The 27,024-nt window shown below is 46.5% G+C and overlaps 1 protein-coding gene across 1 annotated transcript in view; it reads right to left on the bottom strand.

Moving 5' to 3' along the window:
- Positions 1-19,929, bottom strand: part of Jcad (junctional cadherin 5 associated) — a 40,015-nt gene extending 20,086 nt beyond the window's left edge. Inside the window, exons 1-2 of the mRNA XM_055629394.1 lie at positions 19,858-19,929; positions 5,663-5,999 (exon numbers count right to left, since the gene is read on the bottom strand). Of these exons, the coding sequence (XP_055485369.1) occupies positions 5,663-5,943 (281 nt within the window). The 5' untranslated portion in view covers positions 5,944-5,999; positions 19,858-19,929. The remainder of the gene's footprint in view (positions 1-5,662; positions 6,000-19,857) is intronic.
- Positions 19,930-27,024: the final 7,095 nt, after the last annotated feature.

The following is a 27,024-nucleotide window of genomic DNA, read 5'->3' as shown; positions in this document are numbered from 1 at the left end:
GGAGGAGAGGGGAGGAGAAGGGAAGAGAGTGGAGAAGAGGGCAGGAGGGCGAAGGAGAAGGGAGGAGAGGGGCAGAGAGGCCTGGGACTTTGCTTGCTCAAGAGCATGCTAGCTTAGGAATCTACACCATTCCCTTTGAGGAGGCTGAGACACACACCCTGTGTTGAGGAAATCAAGCAAGCCCAAAAGATAAATAAAGTATGTGGGCTTAGAATTTTGGAAGGAGAAAGACAGACACAGAGTCTGATGTTAAATTTAAACATCTATGCACTCCTTTTTTAGAATACCATTATAAGAAGGGTATGCTTTGAGAAAAGTTGAAAAGAAAAAAATCCAAATGAAGTGTTTACCATACCCAGTAGCACCAATGAGGACAGATGTTTATCCACCTGATGTAAACCACCCAGGAGGAGAGCCTGGAGCACCACATCAGAGGCTTGCTTGGTTGCTCGGTCTCTAATTAGTCATGATACCGATGCTGATGGATAATTACAAGTTAGCCTCACAGTTAACTGACAAAACTTAAAAAAAAGCAAAACAGAATTCCCTGGCTGAAACAGAGCAGAGCCCATTAAGGCGTGCCTCTCAGACCCAAGCCTCTGCGCTGTGAGGTTATTTTACAGCTTCCTCTGATTACACTATTCCACAGGAAACACATTAAGGAAACCCGTGAAGACCGACAACTGTCTTCACATATTTTAATGGGAGCTAAGGATCGACCTCACCGGAAGCATGCCGCTTCTCCCACAGCGTCCCACTCACTCTCCCTGTATAATGTGTGTGTTCATTCATATATGTGCTGGTGTGTGTGACTATGCAGTGTGCTTATACACGTTACTGTGTGTGTGCTCATGCATGAGTGCATTGTATCTGTGCTCACATGTATGTGCTCCTGAATGTGTGTGATTGTTCCTAAGGGTGCTGGCAAGCAAGCTTCGGATGAGGCCTGTGGGTTTTCCCCTTCTCTTTAAGTGACTTTCAGTGGAATCTGCTGGCAGTGTCATCACCACAGTCTGTTAACAGAGGCCACTGAGGGACCCTCAGCCTCCAGGCCAGCTCTCTGAGAGGGACATGAAGAGGGGAAACATCAGGTCTCAGGCTTGTGAAACGGGCTTAGGAAGAGTGACGTTGTGTTTGTGTCCAGGGCTATGTTTGTTACTTCCTCTCCACTGTGACAGAATGTCTAACAGAAGCAACGTAAAAGACAATTTCTCTCCACTCAGATGGCAGCAGGGACATGAGGACTCCACCTCTTAAAAGTCCCACAACCTCCCAAAGCAGTGCCACACCCAGAGGCTAAGAACTCAAACACCAGAGCCCTCAGAAAGGCTTTCCACACTCACAGCACAGCGGGACCATATGCTCAGTGTCTTGTGGCCTGGAAGCTGTCCTTATGCACAGCCCACTATGGGGAGCTCCAGCCTCCACAGCTGTTGGCTGCAGCAAGGGACATACCCGAAGCACTTGCCAGGTCCAACACCACCCATTTTTCCTCAAAATTTAAGAGACTCAGGTGTAACACAGCCGTGGGCTGCCATTAACCACCGTCATCATCAGCTGTCAATCTGACACAAACCTAGGGTCACCTTGGATGAGGGCACTTCAGCAGAGCTAAGGCCTAGCCCATGTGGGCTGTGCTATCCTTGGGCAGATGGGCCTGGACTGTATAAAGAGGAGCTGCTAAAGAGGAGCTGCGTATGTGCTTGGGAGTAAGCCCTTCGGCTCCTCTGTGACCTCTGCTTCGGTTCCTGCCTCCAGGTTCTTCAATAAGCCTCTGCCCTGACTTCCTCTGATGAGATAACAAACCATTACTCCCAGAGTTGGTTGTATCACAGTAACAGAAAGCAAACTAGGAACACTATCATGTAATAAAATAACATGATCACCTTGAGCAAAGGGGATTGCACAGAAACGAGTGTCAAGCCCACCCACAAGGATAGGCAGGATGGATAATTCCTCCAGCAAGGTTTATGGACCTTATAAGGTATAGGCTAGCCAGCAGATGAGACTGCTGGGAGATCTTGGGTTATACTTACTTCGGGCTCCAGCCCAGTCACTGTGCTCTATCCAAGAGGACGCGAACGAGCTGTGCCGAAAGCTCCCATTGCCAGGAGCAGCCTCTTGTCTCCATGCCTTCCCCACCATGATGTAAACTGTGCTCTCTGGAACTGTGATACAAAATAAGCCTGTCCTTAAGCTGCCCTGTCACAGGGCTGGGGAAGATGGCCAGTTCAGATGCCTAGCTTGGAGGCCAACACTCCTCTTTCTTACCATGGACGCTTCCCCAGAAAGCCTCAATGCTGGCAAGACCTTCATACCTGTCCCACATGAGCCTGACATGCTGAAATACTTAGTATTTCAACAAATACCTAGTCATGGAAGTGCCAGCCTGGCATGGTGAATTTATTAAAGAATGAATTTTATGAAGTGAAAGCACTGGCAACTGGAATTAGCTGGGCTGCTGATATATCAGATAAAGTTCAGCCTTCAGGACATGGCAATCCCAGAGACTGAGAGGACAGGCTAGAGAACTCAGGGACAGAGGAATTCCCATGGGTTGGACCTGAAGACATGGTGCTGAGAAGCCAAGGTCCCTCCCTAACTGGACCGTAGGAGAGCCTGGAGAGTGAGTAGGGAATGGCTGTCATCCAATGAGGCCAGGAAAGGCAGGCTGCTCAGGAATAGCACACCCAGGCTAATGCTCTGGAGCCAGAGTGGTCACTCCAGCCAGAGAGCCAGGCTGGGCCCTTGGGAGTGGTTACACAGTCTGGGCTCAGAGCATATCTTCTGTGCTATCCAGCCATAGGATAGTCCCAGACACACAGCTTCAGAAAGCAAGTTCTCTTTAGCGGTTAATTTGGATAAAGTGTGTACATGTGAGAATTGACTTTTGGTCCTATGTCTGCCACTTGAGCATAAAAGCTTTTTAGCAAGTTCACACATTTCTTCCCCCCTGCTCCTGTCATGTCTGCTCAGTACCGCCTGATCTTATGATGGTGAGAGCTCTGGGCAATGTCTTCGAGGTTAGGAAACAAGGACCTTGCATGTTCGCTAATCACATCAAAACTTGGCTGATATTCCAGTTGAGCGCCAGACTGTGGGTACCTCTTCCTTCCATGTATATGTAACTGAACAATGTCCACGGAAGGGCAGGGCTACACAGATCATCAAATGGAGGCATGGTAGCATGCATCCCTTCAATGCCTATTGACAGGAAGGGACACGGCCTGGCCTGCCAGAAGAGAATACGAGGTGAAGACAGTCCAGTGCTTGGCATCTGGAGGAAGAGCTCACAGGCTGAGGTCTCTAGCACTAGAAGAGTGGTCAGGGACTTCACTGCTACAGAGTGGCAGCCAAGGTGCCTAGCTTCTAGGCTCCCTCCACTGCCACCCAGAGTAGCTGTTGGCAAGCCACCAACACTCTCTGGGCCTCCTCCTCTTCTTCTATGAGACCACACTACCACCCTTCCTTGTCTCTACAACCTGATGGAATAAAACAAGCCCCCACAATCATGCCACGGGCTTACACTGAACTCCGTATTTCCCAGAATGCTATCCAGGGGCTGAGGCCCTAACTCAACATGTGCGGACGGCTGTAGGTCAGACCTTAGCCAGAGAGGGAGTCACCAGAGCAGCCCTGTGGCGCGCCCAGTCTCTGCATAGCTTGGGATGGACATCCTGAGCCCCACGTGCCCAGCAGACCTGGAGCCCAGCTCAGCAGAGCCACTGTTGGGATGAGACTTACTACACGCCCGAAGCTGCACTTGTCAAGGGGCCAAAGGCTGGGAGCTGGCAGAGCAGCCTTTATTCATTCGGATGCAGGATCCACACATGTTGTGGTGTGCTTGGTTTCGTCTTTAGGTTGAACCGTTTGAGCTGTTCACTACTGGCACCTGTCTATTTCCTCCCAAAGCAGTATCTCCCTGATGGGGAAACAGTTCCCTGCATGCCTGCTTCCTATAGCCTGCCTCCTAGTTTCCTATCATTTGGCTGCCAAAGGAAGTGAGCCTTTGCAGGTCATCCAGAGAGTGCCTACACTGGCATGGACTTCCGCAGACATGGATGAATTTTCTCTATAAGGCTCTCTAAGATTCCCTTTCTATCCAGAAGCCACTATCTATTTTCTGGGTTAATCAGCATACCTCAGGAACACACAGAAGAGGCATCCTTGTCTTCCACATGAAAACAACCTGCCAGTATGACACACAGCCACTCATAGGGGCAATTCAGGATGCACAGAGAGACTGCCTACTTGAGTGCAGGCTGGGAAGGGATATCTGATGGGTCTCAGGAATCTGTTCCTACACAAGGGAAGGAAAAGTCCTGAGTCCAGGATTCAAAGGGTTTCTACAAATCAAACAAGCCTTGTGTGTGCAGTTCAAGCTCTGTAGGAAACACTGAAGAAACGGGAGTCAGGGCCAGCCTTGGTGCCTCGTGAGCCAAGCTGGAAGAAAGACAGAGACAGCACAACACTAGAAAGAACAGGTGACAGGAGAAAATCGAGGCTAAGTTTGCCTGGCAGCAAAGTTCTTGTAACCTTCAACCAGCTTGTGGGTAGGGTCTTCCCTCCGGAAACCCACAGCAAAAGGTTTCTGGAGCATCATGGCTGACAAGCCCAAGAAGCAGCCATCAAAGGCATGGCTATTGAAGAGCAAAGTTAAAGAAGTCCCTTCCTAACGTGCAGCCTGGAGCGCCTCCTGAGCCCGGCTCCAGCAGGCCTTTACTACACAGGCAGGAAGAACCTGCCAAGCTTTAGTGCTGTCCAACATTTAAAGCACTTAATGCTCTTCAACGAAGCCCTGCCATTGCTGTCCGAAAGCTGGGGACCAAACAAGAGGCTTTCTCTGGACCTGTGACTACAGATGGCTAGTTCTTGCCCATTCACTTAACCCACTTGTCACTTTACCCTCCTGTCACATTGTCCCTTCAGGTTGGTCACACCCAGCTCCACAGTATACTGTGCATCCAGCACTCCAGAGCTCTGCTTCCTTTATAATTTCCTGTCCCAAGATAAGCACAGTTTGATGAAGAGATGGCATTGGTTTGCCTGAACTGAAGTTGCTTGGAAAAGTTTTGAAACTCCTTCTTAGGTGGGTTGAAATTCTGTTCTCACCACCATTCCCCGAGCCAACCTACTTTACTTGTCTCAAAGGAAACCCCTCCATAGGTATAACTATGTTCAGAAGGGACAGCCACAGAAGGATGACAGGGATGCAAAGGTAAAAGAAGCCACAATGTGAACATACATGTCCCTTTCCTACTTCCTGAACTCTACAAATTATGAGATACATCAGAGAGGAAGCAAGTGTAGAGCGTTAGGTAGATGTGAATGAGATCTACAGAGCTCCAGGATGCTTCCTGTGTGGCTGAGCACTTTACAAGAGGACAACAGAGCCAGAAGATGCACTGTTTGCCATGGTGGAATCTGTTTACTACAGCCCTGTGCTAACTACAGCAGGAACTCAGGTCCCAAGTACAGCCCAATCAAAATGCGCCCTCTTTCTCTCTCTTCCTTGCTCACTGCTCTCACTCTCTCTCCTTCCTCCCACCCCCACAACCCAGCCGAATAGGAAGAGTTGAATTACTTATATATAACCCAACACCAAACTCCTAAGTAAAAAAAAAAAAAAAAAAAAAAAATGCTGGACCAACAAGAAGCTTACCCCGCCTCAGGAGTTCTAGAAGCAGACGTGCTTTGGCGCTCTCCGTGGCCTCTTGGCTTGCTGCTGCGGCTTTCAGAGCTGCTCACATGTCCTGTCCTCAGGGCTGTCCTACCGTGGGCATGGGCTGCAGAGCCATCCTCATACCCATTCAATAGGCCTTGGCTGGCTCGGGTTCTTGTCCTCGCTGACTGGCATCCCTCTGGTTTGTCTTTGCGTGGTGCTGAGACATCTCGGGCGGGTTTGTATCCATGAGAAATCAGGAGATCTTCCACGCTGTACATGGTGCAGTGTCGTCAAAGCTCACGTGCTCGAACCATCATGGTGGCAGGACCCGTCACTGAAAGGACAAGAGCTGCACTTATGAACAGCCCCCTACCTGCACCAACGTGGACAGCCACCCTCCCAGCATCCACATGGAAGAGTGTGCAGTCTAATTCTAGCATCCATCCAGACCCTTTCCAGAAGAGGCCAGCAAGATGCAGCACTGGCCCTTGGGAACATTGTCACATCTGCAGGTCCTTTAGTGCTCTGCGGGCAGAGTCAGGAGGGGCTTCTGCCAAGGATACATATCTAGACCTTGTCTCAAAAAGATGGGATCTCACTAGGTAGCTTATGCTGACTTTGCAAAGTTACAATCCTCCTGCTTCAGTTTTCCAAGTACTGGAATCACAGACATATACTACCAGACCAGCTCGGGTCCATGTGAAATTTTTGTGAATCAAATAGCTTCCCAATGATTTTCTATAAAGTTTCCCTCTCTCAGTCAAGGGTGGCCATAGGCAAATCTGGCCTGGAGACCAGCATATGCTTATGCATGTTACACCACTAGACTGGTGGTTTTCAACCTTCCTAATATGGTGAGCCATTAATACAGTTCCTTGTGTTGTGGTGACCCCCAACCATAAAATTATCTTTGTTGCTACTTCATAACTGTAATTTTGTTGCTGTTAAGAATTGTAATATAAATATCTGTTTTCTGGTGGTCTTCGGCAACCCCTGTAAAAGGGTCACTTGACCCCCAAAAGGGTCACAACCCACAGGTTGAGAACCACTGGCCTAGAGGAAAGAAGACCAAAGAGAGGAAATGATGACATTCAGCAAGGGCAAAGCGAGTGGGGCTGCCAGCTCCCAGAGCCTGGGTCAAGCCCTGGCCTGGGTCCTGTGGGCCAGGGAGTTCCATTCCCTGCCACTTCAGCTGTGGGGAGAAAGGGAGCCACTGTGGCCACAGGAATGATGGTCAAGAAGTGCCTGCTGGGAGACATCTGTGCTCCTTGCCAGTGGGAGCTCTCCCTGGGCCCTGCACTGTTCTGCTGCCCCCTGGGAACACGTCCCCCTTAGGACACACAGAAACACATCTTAGCATGGGGATGCCCACACTCTATAGATCTCAGCTGCCCATGGTGTCCCTCTAGGTTTCCGAAGGTTGGAAAGCTTTGGAAGGTAGTGTCCTCACAGAAAAACCTCTGCCACCATTCCTGACACTACTATGTGATTCTGAGGACATCATAGATGGGTCATTCACTTACACAGCAAAGAAGGATCACGGGAACAAACACTTGCTCAAGTTGGCTTAGCAACGACCATGGCTAAGGACTAGAGAAAAAGAGATCACAAGGCAGCAAGACAACTCAGGGCTGTGTGAACACGGGAGAAGGATATTTAACCAAGGGGTTTCCTGGCTATGTCCCCAGCATCCAGTACTTAATATGCTTCCCGGAAATACTTGTTGAATGGATGCCTGACTAAGAAAAGGGGCTCCAGGGCAACATTTTGAAGAATAGTTAGGAGTTGGATAGATACACTGAATATGTCAATATAGGAGTGGGGAACTTGGTACTTTAAGCAGACTCTGGACATAATGACCTTGGAGCAAAACCATGGCTTAGAGACAGAATTCTGGTGGTCCAGAGTAAAAGCCCCATGCCCACAAGTCTGCATCTTCATGTAGAGGTGGTTACACTGTAGCCCTTCCTCACAAAACTTCATGTGGATCATTGTCCCACGGAAGTTTGGTAGATCAGTCCAACACCCCTATGCACCTACAGTTATATTCAGAAAAACCAAAGGGACAACCACCCTCACTAAGGCAAATATGTCCCTCAGAAGGGAGCCAGCTTTATCAAAGCCAAAATGACCTCAGGTGACTGAGGTCAAGGGAGCTCTGATTTCAAAAGTCTTATCTGTCCTCTCTGGGCTGGCAACTCATAGGGAGTAGGGATACAGTCCAGGCTTCAGTGCTCAGGGATGAGGCAAGGGCCAGCCCACAGGCCTAACCCATAACCTCACAGGCACCGCCACCATGCATGTTCATGGAAGACTTCTGTCCCTTACATATACTCTTCACTGTCACCCAGCAGCTTGGCCTCTAATCATTTCCATACCCATGTGAAGGGCTGACCCCTCTCCTCACGCGTTCCTGTACACTATTATTCTGAAACCTCCTGTGTTTGTTGGGCTGGCTTCTTTGATGTCACCCTTCTTTAGAATGAAATGGGCTGTGTCAGGAGGTAGCAGTTCATATTAACTGCAGTGGCCTCCAAGACAGACCAGTGGGGGCCCAAAGACAGGGCTCAGTACCCAAGGAGTTTTCCATTCTTTCCAGTTTTAAGATACCAGCATTGTAGGTCAGTGGCATTTAATTCTGTCACTCAGAGGTGGCTACAAGGACAAACACATGACAAAAGCTGGCCCACACTGAGGTTGTCACTGTCATAAAGGCTGTTTCATACCCTGGAAAGGTAAGAATATAGCCAAAACAACCCAGGATTAGACATGACTCAAGACCGGGTGCGCTACCCTTTTCACATGCAGCACTGGAAGTGTGTGAGTAACTACCCCAAGCTTTCCTACACACAAAATGGCAATGAACAATCTTACTGCACTGTCCTGAGAGCCAATAAGAACATAGACACATCACCATGCAAACACCACACTTTGCCACACTGTCAATTTTCACCACGTGCTTTTGCCATTTTTTTTTTCCTTCTTTGGTATCATTTGGTACGCTACTCTTGATTTCCAACCTCATAATCACTTGGTATCACCATGTACTTGTAACCAAGAATGGAATATTGCTTTGTAAGAACAAAACATTAAGACGCATTTCCTAGGAGCACAGAATGTGCCAAGCTCTGAACCAATAATGAAGAACACACATTCTCCGTCAGTAAGGGTCTTACTGTCTGGCTGAACAGACAGTAGGAAAATAGGCACATGTGTGTCAGAGACATGATCAGAGCCTGTCACCTCTCCCATGGGGTTGTAGTGCCATTACATGGATGAAGACAGGATGACTGGAAAGAGACCCTATCCAATCTCATGGGATTGCGAAGGCCTCTAGACAATTCTCTTTCAGTCAAACCAAACTCCGGCCCAGAGTGCACTCTGTGTTACTTTGCATCCAGTGCATTCAATAAATTTCTTCCTAGTCAGGCGTGGTGACTCACTCCTCAACACCCAGGAAGCTGAGAGAAGAAAACTGTCCTAAGTTCAAGGCCAGCAAATATAGTGAGTCCTATCTCAAAGAGCACCAACAAAAAAGACATTTTTGGGGGGTGGGGGGTGGGAGAGGGGCTCGCATTAGGGCTTGAGTGTGAGATATCACCCACGGGTTCTTGTGTTTTGGGCAGTTTTCTCCAACTGTTGTTGCTGCTATTTGGAGAGGCTGTGGAGCCTCTGAGGAATGAGGAATAAAGAATAACTTGAGGATGAGCCCAGTAGCCCCCGCCCTGTCTCTGGCCTGAGTAGTGAAGCTGCAGCCTTATGCACCTGCAGCTGCATGACTTCACTGCCGTGACGGAATGTGCCCTCTTATGAGTCACAATAAAACTTATTCTTTCTTAGATATTTGTCACAGCAAGGAGACAAGTATACATTTTGCTATATTTATTTCCTCGAATTAAATGCTCACATAGAAATGCTTAAGAAAGTGATCAAAACAGCTACTGGTTCACTTTTTAAGAATGCTGGTCATGCCCTACTAAATAACTTCACAAACCACGAGTTTGAAGTCCACCAATGTGCATGCCATCCCTCTGATGGTCAGGGTGTGAGGCAGGCTGGCCTGTGAGGTACGTTCAAGTTCAATGATGCTATTACCCCATAACAAATTCCTTGGTCTAGCAAGTCCCTTGCTCTCCTCTCAACAGCAAATACAGTTGTTCCACTTATCCAAATTTGGCTTTTCAGGGAAGGCACAGCCACCACATGCTGCTGCTTTTCTGGTCTTCAGAACACCCGTGGAAGAAGACAATTCTCCCTAGGAAAACTGGCCTCCTCCATCACCCCATGAGACACACTGAAGCTTGAGCCTGAGGCTCCTGGCCACCACTGACTGGCACAGCCAGCATGCAGAAGAACCCACTTTCTCTCTGGGTGTCTGCCTTGAGAAGGCCACTGAGAAGCTCTGCATGTCTGTGGTGGAGTCAAGAGATGAGAACTGACCATCTAGTGAAGGGACTCGTGTTCCCCTGTTTTTCATCTCAGAGAGAAGCTACTGCATATATTCTGCTTCAGCAGCCAAAGTAGAGGGCATATATGGTGTTGAGACGTCAGAAAAAGCCACATTTTCATGTATTTGGCAGCCTTCATATGCAAGCCTCATTTTCTCATCTGCCACTTACCCCAAGAGAGAATGGGAGGATTTGAACTTAATCAGCACTGCTCGACTCTGTGGCACCCCTGTATAGACGGGAGCAAGCAGGGGTGTTCCAGCATGCTGCCTTAGAGAACTCCTCTGAGGCCTTCAGCCGCATGGTCCTCCCTAGTTTGGTCTTGTACAACTTGGACTAGGCCAAACAAGCCTTTTCACTAAAATAAACTTTGTAAGGCAAAATACACAAAGAAGAAAAAATCTGGATCTATAAAAATTCTCTTTTCTTGTATAAAAGCTTTTATTCTGGGCGTGTAATTATCCTAAAAATAGTTAAGATAATGCAAACTTTGGGAATTTCATTCCTGTCTTCTATGCATTTAAAGCTTACATTTTAAAGGCAACGGTAGTGACTGATTCCGATCACTGGCTGCTTTTCTGGAGGTCCTGACATGCTCATGGAGGACACACATGTGGGCACACACTCATGCCCATAAAGTACAAATAAGTAATCGTTTAAAAAATGAAAAAAAAAAAAAAAGAAAGGTAGGTGTGTCACTTGGGAAACAGAAGCAAGAGAATTTGTGAATGTTCAAGACCAATTAGAGCTGCATAATGAGACCTTTTGTCAAAAGAAAGAAAGGAAGGAAGAAGGAAGGAAGAAGGAAGGAAGGAAGGAAGGAAGGAAGGAAGGAAGGAAGGAAGGAAGGAAGGAAAGAAGGAAAAGAATGAACAAGCAAAAAAAAAACAGAGAAAAATCTTACATATCTATGGAAAACAAACACAGAAAGCAAACCAACACTGAGTAGGAAGGAAGGCTAGGTTTAGGCCCCACACATCCTTTGTTTACCTCTATTGGACTGACTTAAATTGTGCTTTCTGAGATGGGACCAAAAAGGAACCGCTTATTAGCACGCAGGCTCTCATTTAGGTGGAGGAGAGAGGTGACTTAGAGAAGCAAGAGACTGAGGACTCAGGGTTTTCTTTCTGGGCTTTGCAACTCACTCATGAGATCTAATTTATATCTTACTGCCCGACTCTTCCCCCGTGGGAATGTTTGTGACCAGCTATGAACTATTCAAAACACCCTTCAGTAGGTCCACAACACTTTACTCGATTTTCGCCATATACCCAATAAACTCCCTCTACAAATATCAAGAAAGACCTTGCTTTATGGGGCTTGATAAATGGCTCTGTAGGAATGGCACTGCTGGTTTTTTAGAAGACCCAAGTTTGCTTCCTCAGGCACCCATGTCAGGAGGCTTCCAGGAACTCCAGCCCTAGGAGTCTGATGGTTTCTTCTAGGCTTATGCACACACACACACACACACACACACACACACACACACACACACACACACGTTGAAAAGTAATAAGCCTTTAGAGGTACAGAGAGATGGTTCACTAGTTGGGGCACTTATTGACTTTACAGAGGACCTGAGTTCGTTTCCCAGCACCCATGTCAGGGTGAGGAGGCAGGTGACCTGATACCTCTGGCCTCTAAGGGCCCCTGCACTCACAGGCATATACACATACATGCGCACACACAGGCATACACACAGTTAAAAGAAAAACACTTTAAAAATAGTAATAAACCAGAGAGAGAAAGAGTGGGGGAGCGCATGCCTTGCATTGTAAATGTGTAAATCTCAGGACACCTGAGAGAGAGAACGGACAACCTGTGAGTGCCAGCAGGTGACTGAGCTTCCATTAGCTGCCTGGGACACTTACTTCCCTTTGAATTCCCAGGAAGAACCTGCTGTAGACACGGCTATTTCTACCTCACAGATGAGGTACTGCGGTCCAAGGCTGCACCAATTCTAAGTGGCAGCTGCGAGGCTTACCCAGGTCTGTCTAGGATGAAGTCCAGGCTACCATTTTAGATCCCTCTACATATGTATGAATGTATGTGTGTATGTGTGTATGTATGTGTGTGTGTATATATATATATATCTCCCTCCCTACAATTAATTAGTTTCCCGATTTACCAAATAATACATAAACAAGGAGAAAAAAAAGATGTGGGGCCATCAAGCTTCCAACTATGTATTTAAGAACTCCAGTTTTACTGTATAGACGAAAGGTGGCTCTTGTCACTCTTCACACGTGTCGTGTCACTTCTCCATGACTGTCTCCATGGCAATACTAGGGTTAATTTTTGGAAACATAACAAAGTGAGTTACTCGGAGATACACCCTTCAACTGCATGGTGACCTTTACAGGCTGCTTAAGTTGCCATGGATTTCAAGTTCTTCCTAAGTAAGACCATTGTGTAAAACTGGGAAAAGGAGACAAGCCAAGAGGACATCCACACCAGATGAGAAAGGGGCAACAGCAAACGTCCTGCCGCATTCTTAAAGAGGGCGAAGAGCCTGCCTGGAAACAGCCACTATCACCTGCGATGCCGACAGTCTGGACCCTGCAGAGCTCCCGGGGCCTGCAAGCAGGCTTGAGGAAATGTAAGACTGGTGCATGGTGAACCTGATGGGAAATGGAAGGGCCAACGTGGTGAGAATGAGCAGGGCGAGCATTAGAAATCTGCTGCACTGGAAGACGCAGGGGTGCTGGCAGAGAAGAGGAGGGGGATGCGGAATGGGTAAGCCTGCGGGGGAAGTGCGTATATTTTGGACTTATGTGACTAAGATAACCGTCAACCATTTGTAGAGAGTATTGTTTCAGAAGACAACAAATCATATGATTTTGATGCAACCAGCCTGTGCTGGCTACTTTTATGTCAACCTGACACAAGCTAGAATCATCTGAGGGGAGGGAGCCTCAGCTGAGAACATGCCTCCATGTGACCAGGCCTTAGGCAGGCCTGGAGGACATTTTCTTAACTGATTGGTGGGGGAGGGCCAGCCTATTTTAAATGATGCTATCCCTGGGCTGGTGGTCCTGGGTTCTATAAGAAAGCAGGCTGAGCAAGCCATGAGGAGCAAGCCAATAAGCAGCTCCCTTCCATAGCCTCTGCATCAGATCCCTGCCTGCTTGAGTTCCTGCCTTCACTGCTTTTGATGATGAACTGTGAATGACATAAGCCTTTCCTCCGCAAGTTACTTTTGGTCATGGTGTTTCCTTGCAGCAAGACTAACCCTAAGACAGCAGCATTCCCCCAAAGTTCCTTTTCCTCCCAGTCACTGTGAATACATTTTTATCACAGATCAGTTTTTGACCCTCCAAAGAACCTGAGTGAGTCCACGCAGATAACCCCTTTGACAAACCTCTAGCACCAAATATATTTACATTACAGTTCATGACAGCAGCAAAATCACAGTTAAGCAGCAGCAATGAGAATAATGTTAGAGTTGGGGGTCACCACAACATGAGGAGCTGCATTAAAGGGTCACAGCTTTAGGAAATTGAAGACCACTGACTCAGACCAACCCACTGTGACAGATTTATGAGTTTTATATCATCTGTGTCCTAAATATTCAAATGAGTAAATTATAAAATAGGAAGCTGCTAACAATGTCCTTGCAATAGGATAGAGCTGTGCTTACCACCCCACTGTCAATGCACATCTAGAGGGGTGTGGGTGAAAGAGAGTGTGTATGTATGTCTACCGTGTGTGTGTGTGTGTGAGAGAGAGAGAGAGAGAGAGAGAGAGTTAAGTGTGTATGTGCATGAGAAAAAGGGTGTGTGTTTGAGTGGAGAGTGTGTGTCAGAGCATATGCGTGTGAGAAAGAATATGCATGAGTGTCTGTGTTTGAGTTTTATGTTTTGTTTGAGAGGGTTTTGTGTATGTGTGTAAGCTCTCTCTCTCTCTCTCTCTCTCTCTCTCTCTGTGTGTGTGTGTGTGTGTGTGTGTGTGTATGTGTGTGTGTCCATCCAGATGGAGCCTGGGACACTGCAGGGGAAAAGCAGAGCTTTGGATCCGTCGAAGAGCACACTGAACAACTTAGGTTCTTCACGGCTCGGGAAATCTGGACCTCCCTCCAAACTGTCCCTCATGTGAGATGAACAGCACATATTTCCCAGTTAACTGGCCGCAGGGGCGGGGAGAGTACAGCTTATGGCCATGGCATGGAACAAAGCTAAATAGGTCACATGCAGATAGAACCTCTGACCTTGGCCTCATTAGCACCCAGGCAGAGGCCACCCCAGAGAGCAGGGGCAAATGGCCACACACGGAACAGAAGCAACCAGCAATTCTCCATCCCTAACACATACTTATTCCAGCCTAAATTCAACAAGGTGCTTGTTTGGCACTAGGTATGATGGACACCAGGTTGCTGGCTCCGGGCCCGGGAAAATAGGAAGACCTATGCATCCCTCCGCACCCTTCATGGTGATGATGCTACAATTTTGGTGGTATTATTTCAATTATGCTAAGTCCCATCACTTGGAGGACAGAACAGTAAAGGGATGCCAATTAATAGTGACCAATCTCTTCTCATTTCCAAAAATAACAATATTTTATTCTCATATTTTTAATCATAAATCCTCCCAAGACAGTAAGGGGAACAAAATATCAATAAACTCATTAACCAAAACCAGAACTTTTCTTTTAAAAATGTGCTTAGAATATGACCTGAACATTAAAAAACAAATACTCAATTACGAATCTGAAAGAAACTCAGTCATCTAAGATCACAGAAATAAAAATTAAGCCAATTGATGAAGACGTGCAAATTAAACCAAATTGTGACCACTCACATCCCAGATTATCAAAGTGTAAAAAGTAATTAAGTTTTGCTTATGTGTGTGCGCACACGTGTATGTGTCTTTGGAGCACCAGAAGAGGCTGTCAAGGAGTTGCAAGCCACCTGCTATGCATGCTGGGAACTTCGGGTCCTCTGCAAAAGCAGGACATCCTCTGAACTGCTGAGCCACCTCTCCAACCCCAAACATTCGTGAAAGCATGTTTGTTGCTGATGAGGATGCAGAAATCTTGTGTTTTGAGTGTGTGTGTTTGGAGGGGCTTGTGCAAATGGATACTTCCTTATCCAACAGTGATTAGGAGCCCCAACAAATGACACCTGCCTTTAATCACAGCCAATGGGAGACTGAGACAAAGAGGCTCAACAGGTCAGGCTGGACAACACAGCCAGATTCCCTCTCAGTAAATAACATAATCAAATGACTAGATGATAAGGAGCAAGAGCTCTGATATCCCAAGGATTGATAGCTTCATTTCTTGGGATCTATCCTAATGACATATGCAGAGGTGCATACATACACATTTAACACTGGTTATTTGTTTTATTCATAATAACGCATGGAATTAAATGTCTTCTTAATGGGACATTAAGTATGTGGGGATGTTGAAGTTTGAACAAACAAACATGTATAAAATTGTATTTTTAGGCTTTTGAAGCATAGAAGTGTCCCACCTGACATTGGTGTGGAAAATGGAACTTGGATCTTCTGCAAGAGCAGTAACTGTTCTTAACCCCTGAGCCATCTTTTTAGCCCTTGATATACTATTTTATCATTAATCAGTACTCACAAGTAGTTATCACACTTATAACTTAGTAATACATTAGATTGCAACTTAAATTACATCAATGTAAGCTGTTTAATATAATTAGTTACATTGTCAACAAGTTAATAATGTAGCTCCTAATGCAGTTTACACTGATAATATTGACTTCTAAAAACTTTAATAATCTGAAAAATGAATAATTGTTTGTCTTTTTCTAGTAATTTTCAGTTTGTAGTCTAGTTAAAAAAAACTTTTGAAAGCAAAAGATTGCATAGATACAATTAACTATAGATATCTTTGAGAATATATTTCATAACAGGAAGACTCAATGCCTGTAAAAGGAATGTTGGAGAAAAGAATAAAGGACTAGGAAATGATGAGGTTCTGGTATATGTCCCGTCTGTGAGAGGCACCTTATCTGCTTCCTGAAACCTCAAATCACATGATGATGTAATCCAACACATGATCACAGCTCACATTCTAACAGTCCCGTAGATGATGTTCCTCTCTAAAAAATACCCCAAACTCCTCATCTGTATCCACTGACATTCCACACTGAAGATGTAATTGGTCCCTTAAACTGTTGGCAGTTCAGTGTAAATATTTCCTCAACTGACAACATTTAGGTCTAATGTTATGATTAATATATAACAAAGTGCTTTCTTTAAACAAGGGGTAAATAGCCAAGACAGAAAGCAAGCCAGAATGGGAAATGTTGCTCATGATATGTGCATTTATAAAGCTTTCTGCAGCTTTCTCCTCCAGTGGTAGAACTGTGTGCTTTATCATGAACAATGAGGCTGTCATTTTCTTCTCTAATCTTAATTATTAAATAAATAACTGCACAGTTCTATTTTAAGTCCTGAGACAAGAAGTTCTGATGAACTTGTTTCCATCCCTCACAGTGATGACCTGCCATGGCAGGGCGCTCAAGTTGTTCAACTTATGGAAGCATATGCACTCTGTGATGTAACGTTTTCGTAAGACAAGCATCATTGGCATGACTTTTTTTTTTAAGGTGACAAGAAAAAAAAACAGACGGAAAACTGGTTAAAAAAGGTCTTTGAACACTGTTAAGAGTGGTGAGTGGGACTGGTGCTAAGAAAGTGGGTTTTAGAAAAAAGAAAGGGGGAATACAGTGTCAAATATATGTGCTGCCTCTTTTAACTCCTTATTTCCTTTTTCTCTACCAGGGTCAGAGATACATACATACCACACACACAAATGCATACATACAAACACAGGCACATACAACATACACACACACACCTTCCCTTTCACCTCTAAACTGTGTCACAGAATTAATACTTTGGTTACTTCACTCCATTTTTATGAGACCCTAAGTACCTCATTAACATTTCTGCAAGATTACATGTCATTAAGAAAAGACAAAACTGAGGAAGAATTAATTTTTAATTCTCTAGAACCTGGGGCTGTTGGGGGAGGGGATATAAAGTTTGAAATAGTTTGAAAATTTCTAGTTTTATCCCATTATGATATGCCATCTGTCCCAGGACAAGCTTCTATTACACTTTTACTGTATTAGTTCTTTTCTTTAATTTTAAAATCTCTTTAGAATAGAAAAAAAAACAACACTTTATAAAAGCATGAAGGCTCAAATTATTTCATGTAATTTTTACTCACTAATTATAAAAATCATGAAGTTATTTCAAAAATAAACATTGCAAAACTTGTATGATTCGGTAAAAGGAAGAAGTTCCAGGTAACCTCGCTGTGACAGCAGGGTCAGCTGCCGATTCCCCACCTTCCCCAGCACATGCTTGCTTCCATTCTTTTTTCTCCACACGTACCTTGGTGCCTGCTCATGCCGAAAAGCCAAGCTTCAGCAGTTATGCGCTAAAGTCTCATATAAGAAAGTATTCTGAAAATACTTTTTTGTGTAGCTAAATCACATCATCTATAAAAAGTCATCAGGAAAGGTATTTTTAGAAAATAAAAGCAACAAATACATTTTAAACAAGGTCCTCCAAATGAAAATTAATGCAAACAGGGGCAGGGGCTATATTCTGTGTTTAAGAATGCAGCAAAGAGCCAGAAAATGGGGCTTCCTTTCCCTGGCTGCTGGCTTTAACAAACTAGAGTCTCTCAGCTTCAGCAAGCCAGCCAGGCTGTGGAAATAAGGCTCCATGAGGGAGCTAATCCTCCCCACCCAAGAGGTGTAAACGAACATCTGCTACAAAGAAACACAGCAGCAGCAGCAGAGACTTTCGCCACAGCCCAGGGGGAGTTCAGAGATAAAGTCTTGGCTTATCAAGTAAAACCCACAACAGAACAATCATTTCACCCCAACACTATGTTCTGAACTCTCCAGATTAATTACCGTCAAGTCTCGCCAAGCTCATTAACACAGAAACTGGCCTCCGACCACGCTCCCTGTTTGCTCTTCTGCAGAAGGAGACACCTTCCCAGCAAGGACAGAGGGATCTGTAGGAGCTGTTGACTCCAGGAACCCAGCACTGACAGTAAAGACCGGATTTATCTTTCAATTTCACCCCACAAAGCATATTTCTACTATCTTCTCAGACGTGCCTTTTTTTTAAGCCTAAAAACTGCCTTGTATTTATTTGCCTTGGGTATCTCCAAAGGCCAGTTAACATTTTATAGTGAGGGAACAGTACCCAAGCCAGCCTCTGGAAGCTGTGACCTCTCAGATGAGTTATCAGATAACTCTGCTAAGCCTGTCAAGCCCTCCGGAGGAGCATGTGGCTGCTCAGGCATGGCCTATGTTCCAAGTGTCTGGGCAGACAAACTTTCCCTCCCCTACAACAGACTTCTTCCACTCCCCTATTTCCCCGAGTCCCGTGGGCTCCCTGGGCCCTTTCACCTCCCAGCTCAGGGCAGCCGGTGTGCAGGAGGAAGGCCCCAGACTAAAGGCCTCTGTTCAACAAATATTTGTTTGCCCACCCCAGGGGGAGTGAAAGTGTGCCCAGAGTAACAGGGAGACCTTCAGGAAGCTTATTCAAAGGGTGATGAGGAGTTAGACATACTACCAAGGCAAATCCAAAGACACAGACGAACACTCTGGAAAAACGAAGAAACTTCTCAAACTCCCAGTTTCACAGAAAACGTCCAACATAACTCCTGTGAAACGGAACCTCCACAACACTCCCTAAGTCCTTTCTGTAGGTGTTTTCTGTCGTTAGTCTCAGTCCAGCCAGCTACAGTTCTAAAATCACCTGACAAATGGCTGGTTCCTGGAGTTTTACCAACTCGGGCTGTGATTGCACCAGGGAATCTAGTCTACTTTTTCTTTTGTATCTCCCATACAGAGCATTTCTGGATGCCAGAATCTCACCTCTCACCTCCCTCTCAGGGCTCCTCCCGTCTTCTAACGCTCACTCCCAACCCCTAGATATCTTTTCTTTGCGAGTCTGAAAAAAAAAAAAAAAATCCAACGGAAGAAAACACAAATCTGTGGGAGAAACAGATTAAACTGTCCCAGACAGGAAAAGCCTAGGAGTTGTGTGGTCCAGCCTGGGCCAGACACGCAGACTTGGGCAAGGGAGACCTCAGGGGAGCGTGGATGAGACCCGGCCGGGCACGGCCAGGCTGCGCTGGCTGAAGTTCCCGCTAGACATTTTCCTCCCCAAGAGGAGCCCGAGGCGCTCAGCCTCTTCGGCCAGAGACAAGAGGGTGCGGGTGCGGCGGAGGCCGGGGTCCCAGGTCACCGGGTCTGGGGGTGGCGCGGGGAGGCTGTGGCTGGTCTAGGCGTGGGCGGCTCCGTCCCGCTGAGCCGCTTAGCGGACCGCCAGCCACTCCCCGGCGGGTGGCGGGGCCGGCGGGGGACCCAGCGGGCGCGGCCACTCCCGACGTCCAACGGCCGGTCCGGCGGGCCAGGGCGACGTGGGAACCGGGGCTGTCAGTCCTGGAACGGAGGGTCCGCCAGGTCGCGGCACGGGACGAGCGGGGAGGCCCACGCGAGACCCGCGCCCACGGGAGCCAACATCAGCCGGGCCTCCTCCCCGCGCCGGGCACCTGAACGGGGGCTGCAGCCCTCGGGACGTGGGGCCGGGCTGCCACCCGCGGCGCGGGCGACCTGCCTCACGCCGAGACGGGGACCCAACCAGGCTGGAGAAGTTGGGGCCGCGCGGGGGAGGCTGAAGCGGGGCCCGCGGGACGCCGTGGGAGCGAGCCAAACGGACGGCTGCCGGGACTTACCGAGCGGTTCCCTCATACTGTCCCGCGCCGCAGCCGCTCGGCCGGCCGGGGACCAGCGCGAGCTGCCCCGCCTGCTACTACCTCGCGGAGCATGCTCCGAGCTCAGCCGCACGCCCCTCCCGCCGCCAGCCTCGCCCCTCCCACCGCCCAGACTCGCTCCGCCCACCGCCCAGACTCGCCCCGCCCACCGCCCGGCAGGGTTCCCTCCTGGCTGAGCAGGCATCTGGAAGGAGAAGGCTGCACCTGGCCCCAGGCTGGGTGCGAGTGCTTCGGAGACCAAGTCAGAGAAAAGCGCAGATGGCACAGGGCTGTCCGTCCTCTCCCCACCCCCCGCCGCCCCTTTTCCTGTCACTTGTGTTTGGACCATGTCAACCCCGGGCAAATATCCACATATGCACCGAGACACAAGAACACAGATACACTTATATTCCATCACACACGGATGCACACATAGATACACATAAACAGACACACATAAAGTACAGACATGGGCGTCAGCTACACACACACACACACACACACACACACACACACACACACACACGATGGCATGAAGGGCAGAAAGCACTGATATGACATCAGCTTAGTCTTTCAGGGACTAAAGCCGTGGAGGTCCACTGTCCCATTCTCTCACTGGAGAACTCAGTTAGACAAGTTTGGGAAGGATTTGCCACGTGCAGGGTGTGGACATAGGAGGTGCTTTGTGGGAGAGTTCAGACCACACTGAACACTTCCTGACACCAGCCTGGCCGCTTATTTCTCTCTTGCAACAGCAGGGCAGAGAGCTCAAACTTCAGTCCAGACCTGCTGAGGCTCAGAGTTTGGAGGGCAAAGAGAGGACATAAAATGGTGAACTTGCTGAGGAGTTGGGGAGAGTGCGGGAACATTGTCTAACCCAGATCCACCAAGGCAAGGGACCAACAGTGTTGGCACTTCTTGTTATAAAGCCGTCGTGCAGGGAAGTATCGCTTCATTAGCATATGCCACCGCCAACTCACTGAACTAACAAAGTTGTTGTGGGACGCTGTGTTAGTCAGGGCTCTCTAGGAAGGAACCTAATAAATCTCTCAAAGAATCTAAAATGTTCCACATACGTATTTGGTTGCTGCATGCAGAGGTCTGAGCAACCAACAATGGCTGTCTCCAGACAGAAAGGCCAAGGGTCTGGTAGTTGTTCGGCCCACAAGACTGGATGTCTCAGTGCTCCCAAGGTGGTGCTGGACTCCCAGGGAGGTCCTAGAGAGCTTCAGATTTCTCGTCTACACTGGAATTCTGAAGAAATAGGCTCTCAAACCAGTGGAGAAATGGATCAAAAGGGGAGAACAGATGAACTGTCCGGTCGGAGTGAGGGCAAGCAGGCAAAAGCAGGAGTTTCCTTCTTCCACGCCCTTTTACGTGGCCTGCCACCAGAAGGTGTGTCCAGATTTAGGGTGGGCCTTCTGACCTCAGCTGAGCCAACCAAGAAAAACCCCTCACAGGCAGGTGTGCCCAGCTGCTTAGGTTTTAGCTAATTCCACATGTGGTCAAGTTGACAACCAGAATTAGCCTCTGCACACACCCTCAAGCACCTCTTTCCTAGGCACACAACCACAAGCGTGTGTGTGTGTGTGTGTATTCACAGACTCCGTGTACCTACGTCCTTGTTAGACTTCTTTGTATCTGTCTTGCTCATGGGCAGCCAAGCGTTCTGCAAGGCCAGTGACTGAACCAAGATGATGATGGGTCTCCTCAGAAAACAACATCATGTTACTGAGTGTGTGGGTCACCTCCACCAAAGTTTCATCATGGAGCTTAGATGCCACATTGTTGCAGTAGAAGGCAATATTGAAGAGATACTAAGAAGCTGGAGCAAAAAGGAATAAAGAATAATGTTTAGCAGAAAGACTGGCAAGACAGTTTCCATTAGGAAAAGAAGTGAGACTGAAATCCTTCCATTCAAAAAGAAGGCAACTTCACAATTGCAAAGATTTTTGTGTCTGTTAGGCCCTCTCTAAGTCTTTGGCTTCTCCTTTGAAACTGGCGTATCCCTTGCCCCTGGCAGTGCCTTAGGCCGTGTTTCACACAAGAATCAGAAGACAAACTGTTAACAGAGGAGACAGTAGTAGCATGGATCAGGGTGGAGTTGGGGAAGAGGGTCAAGGACAGAGGTGGGGAGATTTTGAAGATCTAAGAATAGGAAGCTAAGGTTGAAAACGAACAGATGAGTGTGACCAGGTGTCCATCGGAACAGCAAGGTATAAAAGGTGACAGGTGAAGGGGAAAGGTATGGAGAAAGCCATATTTGGCCAATTTCCACACTGGTAGCCTGTGTGCAGATGTGGTGTGAAAACAGACATATATTAATAAATATCTAGAGCCTGTGCCCCACCACTTAGGAGACGGAGGCAGGAGTATGACTAGCTCACGTCAGCCAAACTCCATAAGACTCTGTCGTGAAAACGAATAAACACATAAATATATAAATAAGTAAAATGTAAACAGTCTGTGAAAACATTTATAAAAGTAAGTATACGTATATATGCATGCAGTCTATTTTATATGCACACACACATTTGTGATTGTGGTTTTATATTAGACATTTCTTCACGAGGCAGATCTTGGCAATTCAGAAGACACCTGTACATATTTTACTTCAACCATAAGAGGAATAGTTTGCCCTCTCCCACACTCCTAGCCTCTCAGCCGTCACTTTCCAGAATTGTCAGCTCTTTTTCCCTCATCTGCTTGATGCTGGAGGATTAAAATGTGGGAGGACATACCCACTGGTTATACTTTGTAAAATGTAGGATATGGTGGAAAACAATCTTTATCACAACTGTGCTACAAACACTGGCTGGAGAGCACATGCTGGAGAGCACAGCCTGGATGCTCAGTGTTCCCACCTTCCTCCGAGTCTTAGACAAGAGATTTCACAGACTCAGGAAGGAACTTAGATTATTGAGTCATGGGGCAGATGTGCAATGACCAGAGAAAGAATACTTAAGAGTCTGCTAAAGGAAATTAAAAAAAAAAAAAAAGACCAAACCCTCGTTTCTTTAATTCAATGCTTTTTCAAGGACCTAGAGCAACCGCCCTGTGCCCTTCCTTCAGGGCTCTTCTCTGATGACCATACTGTGTCCTTTGGTTAATTTAAATACTCTGATTTTTCCCCTTTCGTCTGTAAAACACTACCGAACATCATGTTTATTTAAAAAGATTAATGTTCTTGGTCAAAGCTTGATTTCTGTCTGTTGACTTGTGGAAAGGCAAACAATGGTGGTTATGTACAGAGAAGAAAGGGTTTGTGTCAGCAGTGCCATAAAACCTGGTTAGATAACAATATGTGTTACAGTAATTCCTCTGTCTCATGACCCTTTACTATAGACTAGACATCAGTTTTCCTGAGGTGTCTCTAGTCCAGGATGCACTAGAAGGGTTTGATTAACACATTGGTGGGATTTATCGACAAGGAACATGACCAGAGTTCCCACTGTATGTGTGAGTTTCTGGAATCCATACTTCAAATGTCCAGATCATTTCCAAACACACCAAACTTTGAGAGACAAGGACCGAACACGAAAATTGGAAACACCTACCACATGTGAGCCCCAAGTTCAATCTCCAGACCAAGAAAAAAGGACCTGTTGGAAATGACCTGTGTTGAGAGCATAGAGGAATGATTGGCATTTAGCACACACTAGGAATGCAGTAGGCGTTGGCATCACCGTATGAACATAAAGAGACCCACAGTAGTGTGTTCTACATTGCCTTAGACTTAACACTAAAACGTAATTCACAAACTTGGGGGACTAAAGAAAAGTAAACGCTTTGCAATTATAAGATTGACAAGATTCAACTTGAAGAAGTTGAATCTACATGGTTAGTATAGAAGGAAAAAAAAAGCCATTTTTAATTATTGGCTATCTGGGTGTCAGATTTTTCCCATATAGGGCTACACATTAATAACAGAAAACAGCTTCTCCCTGTCTCCCAGCCTCTGTCAACACTCACCACAGCAGAGCTGCTGTTCACTAGTGGTGGGTGGGATGCTCCAGGCACCTCTGGCCTGCACTCCATCACTCCTTGCCAGATTCTTAAGGAAAATTCTTGAGTGCTGGTCCCTCCTGGGAATGGTAGTTTCTGGCTGGTATCCCACTGGGGTAGAGAGATGCTGGCAGTGTGGCTTTTATCAGAAGGAGGTATGATGAGTGGTAGAGGGGCACCTCAAGCTCCTCTTTTACTTCTCACACCAGCCAATCAATCAAGAATCAATCAGGATTAGTTCAGTACTTTTTAAGCCCACATGACTTTATTTTTTAAATAAGAAATATGTGGGAGTCAGCAAGATGACTCAGTAGGTGAGGGCTCTTGCTGTCAATCTTGACAACCTGGGTTTGATCCCGGGACTCACACGGTGGAAGGCGTGACCTGGTTCCAGTAAGTTGTCCTCTGACCTCAGTCTGTACATGTGGCATGCATGCAAGTGCTCTCTCTCTCTCTCTCTCTCTCTCTCTCACACACACACAAACACAAAGGTAAATTAATGTAAATAAAAATTAAAGTGGGAATGATGTGAGCAACTGAAGAGGGCTGGCAGTGCAATAGTGAAATGCCTACCTAGTATTCTTGAGGCCCTGGGTTTCATCCCCAGCACTGCAAACAACGGAAAACCTTGAATAATCTGGAGCCAAGTTGTTTACCAAATATTATTTACAAAAAGAATGCTTTTGGGCTGGAGATGTTCACAAAATGCTTGCCCTGGATTCAGTCTCCAGCCCTGCATAAAACTTAATGTGAGGAAGCTTACTTATAGTTCCAGGAAGTGGAGACTGGAAGACCAGAAGATCAAGGTTGTCTTTGGGCATAAACTACATAGTCAAATTGAGGCCATCCTGGGTTACATGAGGCCCCATGACAAACAAACAAACAAACAAATAACGCTTCCTTTAAGAGAGAATATGTGACAGGTTTTGCTAAATCTGTGACATAAAGCAAGATGTGTGGATTCTTCACAGTGGAAGAAGTGGCAGTTGCAACTAACTTCCCAAATCTCTCTGAAATGATGCTAGCTAACTAAGCATCAGGGAGCCATGCCCTGCCTGGCCAGGCCTTTTAGAAGGAAGCCCCGATAAAGGCTGATGATTGGAGCATCCCCTAGAACTTTCTACCTTCTGGCTGACCAAGACTGTAGTGGGAGCTTTGGTTTCTTTAAAAACTCAGTTATGTTATTTAAATATTTTTTGTTTTAATACCAAGTGTGGGACTTTAGTTTGGGCTTTAGTTTATCCACAGCTGATAATTGCCTCCTGTGGCGCATGGCCTTTGCTAGCCTGCTGAGTGCAGCACAGAGAAGGGTGTGGTCTAGGACCCTGAGGGATATAAATAAAAGAGCTAGAGAGAGAAGGTGTGGTGTATGGGGAGTGGCAGTTTAGAAAGCTCAGAGACACTTATTGGCACAGTGGCTTGGAGAGAGACAGAGGACACTGCTTGCTGCTTATGCTGTTGATGGAGAATTGGTATAGCCTTACAAGAACCCATCAACCCTAAACAGCCAAGAGAAGTAAAGGAGTCTGCATTCCCTCTCCCCACTAACCTTCTCTCTCCTAGGAGTAAAGGATCGGTGGAGGGAGGTAGAGGCCTAAACACCCCAAATAAAATATTTTAAAAACAAGAGCAATCCCAGAGTTTTCCTGTGGCCATGCATGAGTCACTGTGCCTATGAGAATATATCACTGAACCCTTTCTTTCTGTAACATTGACCTTTGGTATCACCATCAGTAAACTTCATAAAATAAGACTCAGGACCAGAAGTGTAAGGATACATGCCTGCTTGCCATGTGAGGCCCTGGGTTCAATCCCCAGTATAAAACCAGAACAAAACAACAAAAATAAGTGGGTGAATAAAAAGACAATAACAAAAGTTCTTAAATTACTACCGAGGCACCGATCATGTTATCCAGCAAAAGGCCAATGACCAGGGCTTTCAGAAAACGTTTAGATTTTGAATTCTTTGTCAGCTCACTTTAAATCTTTGGTGTGTAGGGGTGGGGTGGGGTGGAGAGATGGCTCAGTGGTTAAGCACACATCCTGCTTGCTCATCTTTCAGACGACCCAAGTTTATTTCCCAGCACCCATATCAAATGGCTCACAATCATCTTTAACTCCTAGAGGACCTGCTCTCATTCACACATACCCACACACAAATAAGCGTATAATTTAAAACAAAAAAAAATAATTTAAGGATAAATACAAACTGTGAGGCTGTGTTCTGCTTTAAGCCAGCTAATTGTTCTCGCCTTCATTTCTTGTGAGCCTGGACACTGTGTATGTCAAGCAGACTGCATGCTAGCTGTGTGTTCTGTTTAATATAGCAACAATAACTCACATTTTCCAAAAGAAAACACTGCACGAAAAGAGATGGTTAGCAGTTTGTAGAAAGGCAGCTGATACAAATGGAATATGACTGAGCAAGGGTGATAAATCAAGTGAAAAGGGACATTTACCACTAAGAGTTAAAAAGTAACAGTTAAGCTAGGCCCAGGGTGTTATCTAGCTGAGGTAGTGTCTCTGACCTCTAGCTAGCTATGGCTATGTTTCCTTTGCCATGCTTCCCTCCCTTCTCCTCATCACTAGCTGCATTCTTCCCAATCAGCAGCTGATAAGTGCCCACTGGATACCTCCTTTTTCCACCCAGCCTCCATCTGTGCTTGGATACCTGTAGGTACTTCCTGAACCGATGCTTTGAGAGTAATTTCCAGATCAGTGAGAGCTGCTGGCACTTCTTGGTTTTCCCCAGTTAATGTGTGAATTCATTTTTAGTCTGTGTAGTGTTAGGGTCCCCCCCCCCCATAGTTTTTGATGCCTGGAATGTGAATTAGAACTTTTGCTGAAACCACCAAATACTTAGAGATTACCATAACTAACAAGCCACAGATGTAGTGTTGACTCCAGGGCCACCTCTCTCTCCCTCACTATTAAGCAGAAAGCAGACTGAGGAGCCATCATAGGGTGTGACAGTGGTACCTAACAGAGCTAAGTAGACAGCTTTTCTGTGGGCTTTATTCACAGTCAGTAGGCTCATCTATAGTTGAGGTTATCGTGAAGTTTGTATTTTAAAGATTTACTTATCATGTTTAAAATGGTGTGTGTGTGTGTGTGTGTGTGTGTGTGTGTGTGTGTGTGTGTGTG

This window comes from Psammomys obesus, unplaced genomic scaffold (assembly GCF_907164565.1).
Source record: "Psammomys obesus unplaced genomic scaffold, mPsaObe1.curated_primary_1811, whole genome shotgun sequence".
Lineage (NCBI taxonomy): Eukaryota > Metazoa > Chordata > Mammalia > Rodentia > Muridae > Psammomys > Psammomys obesus.
The sequence above is the reverse complement of the archived record's forward strand: the minus strand, read 5'-3'. Positions and strand labels throughout refer to the sequence as shown.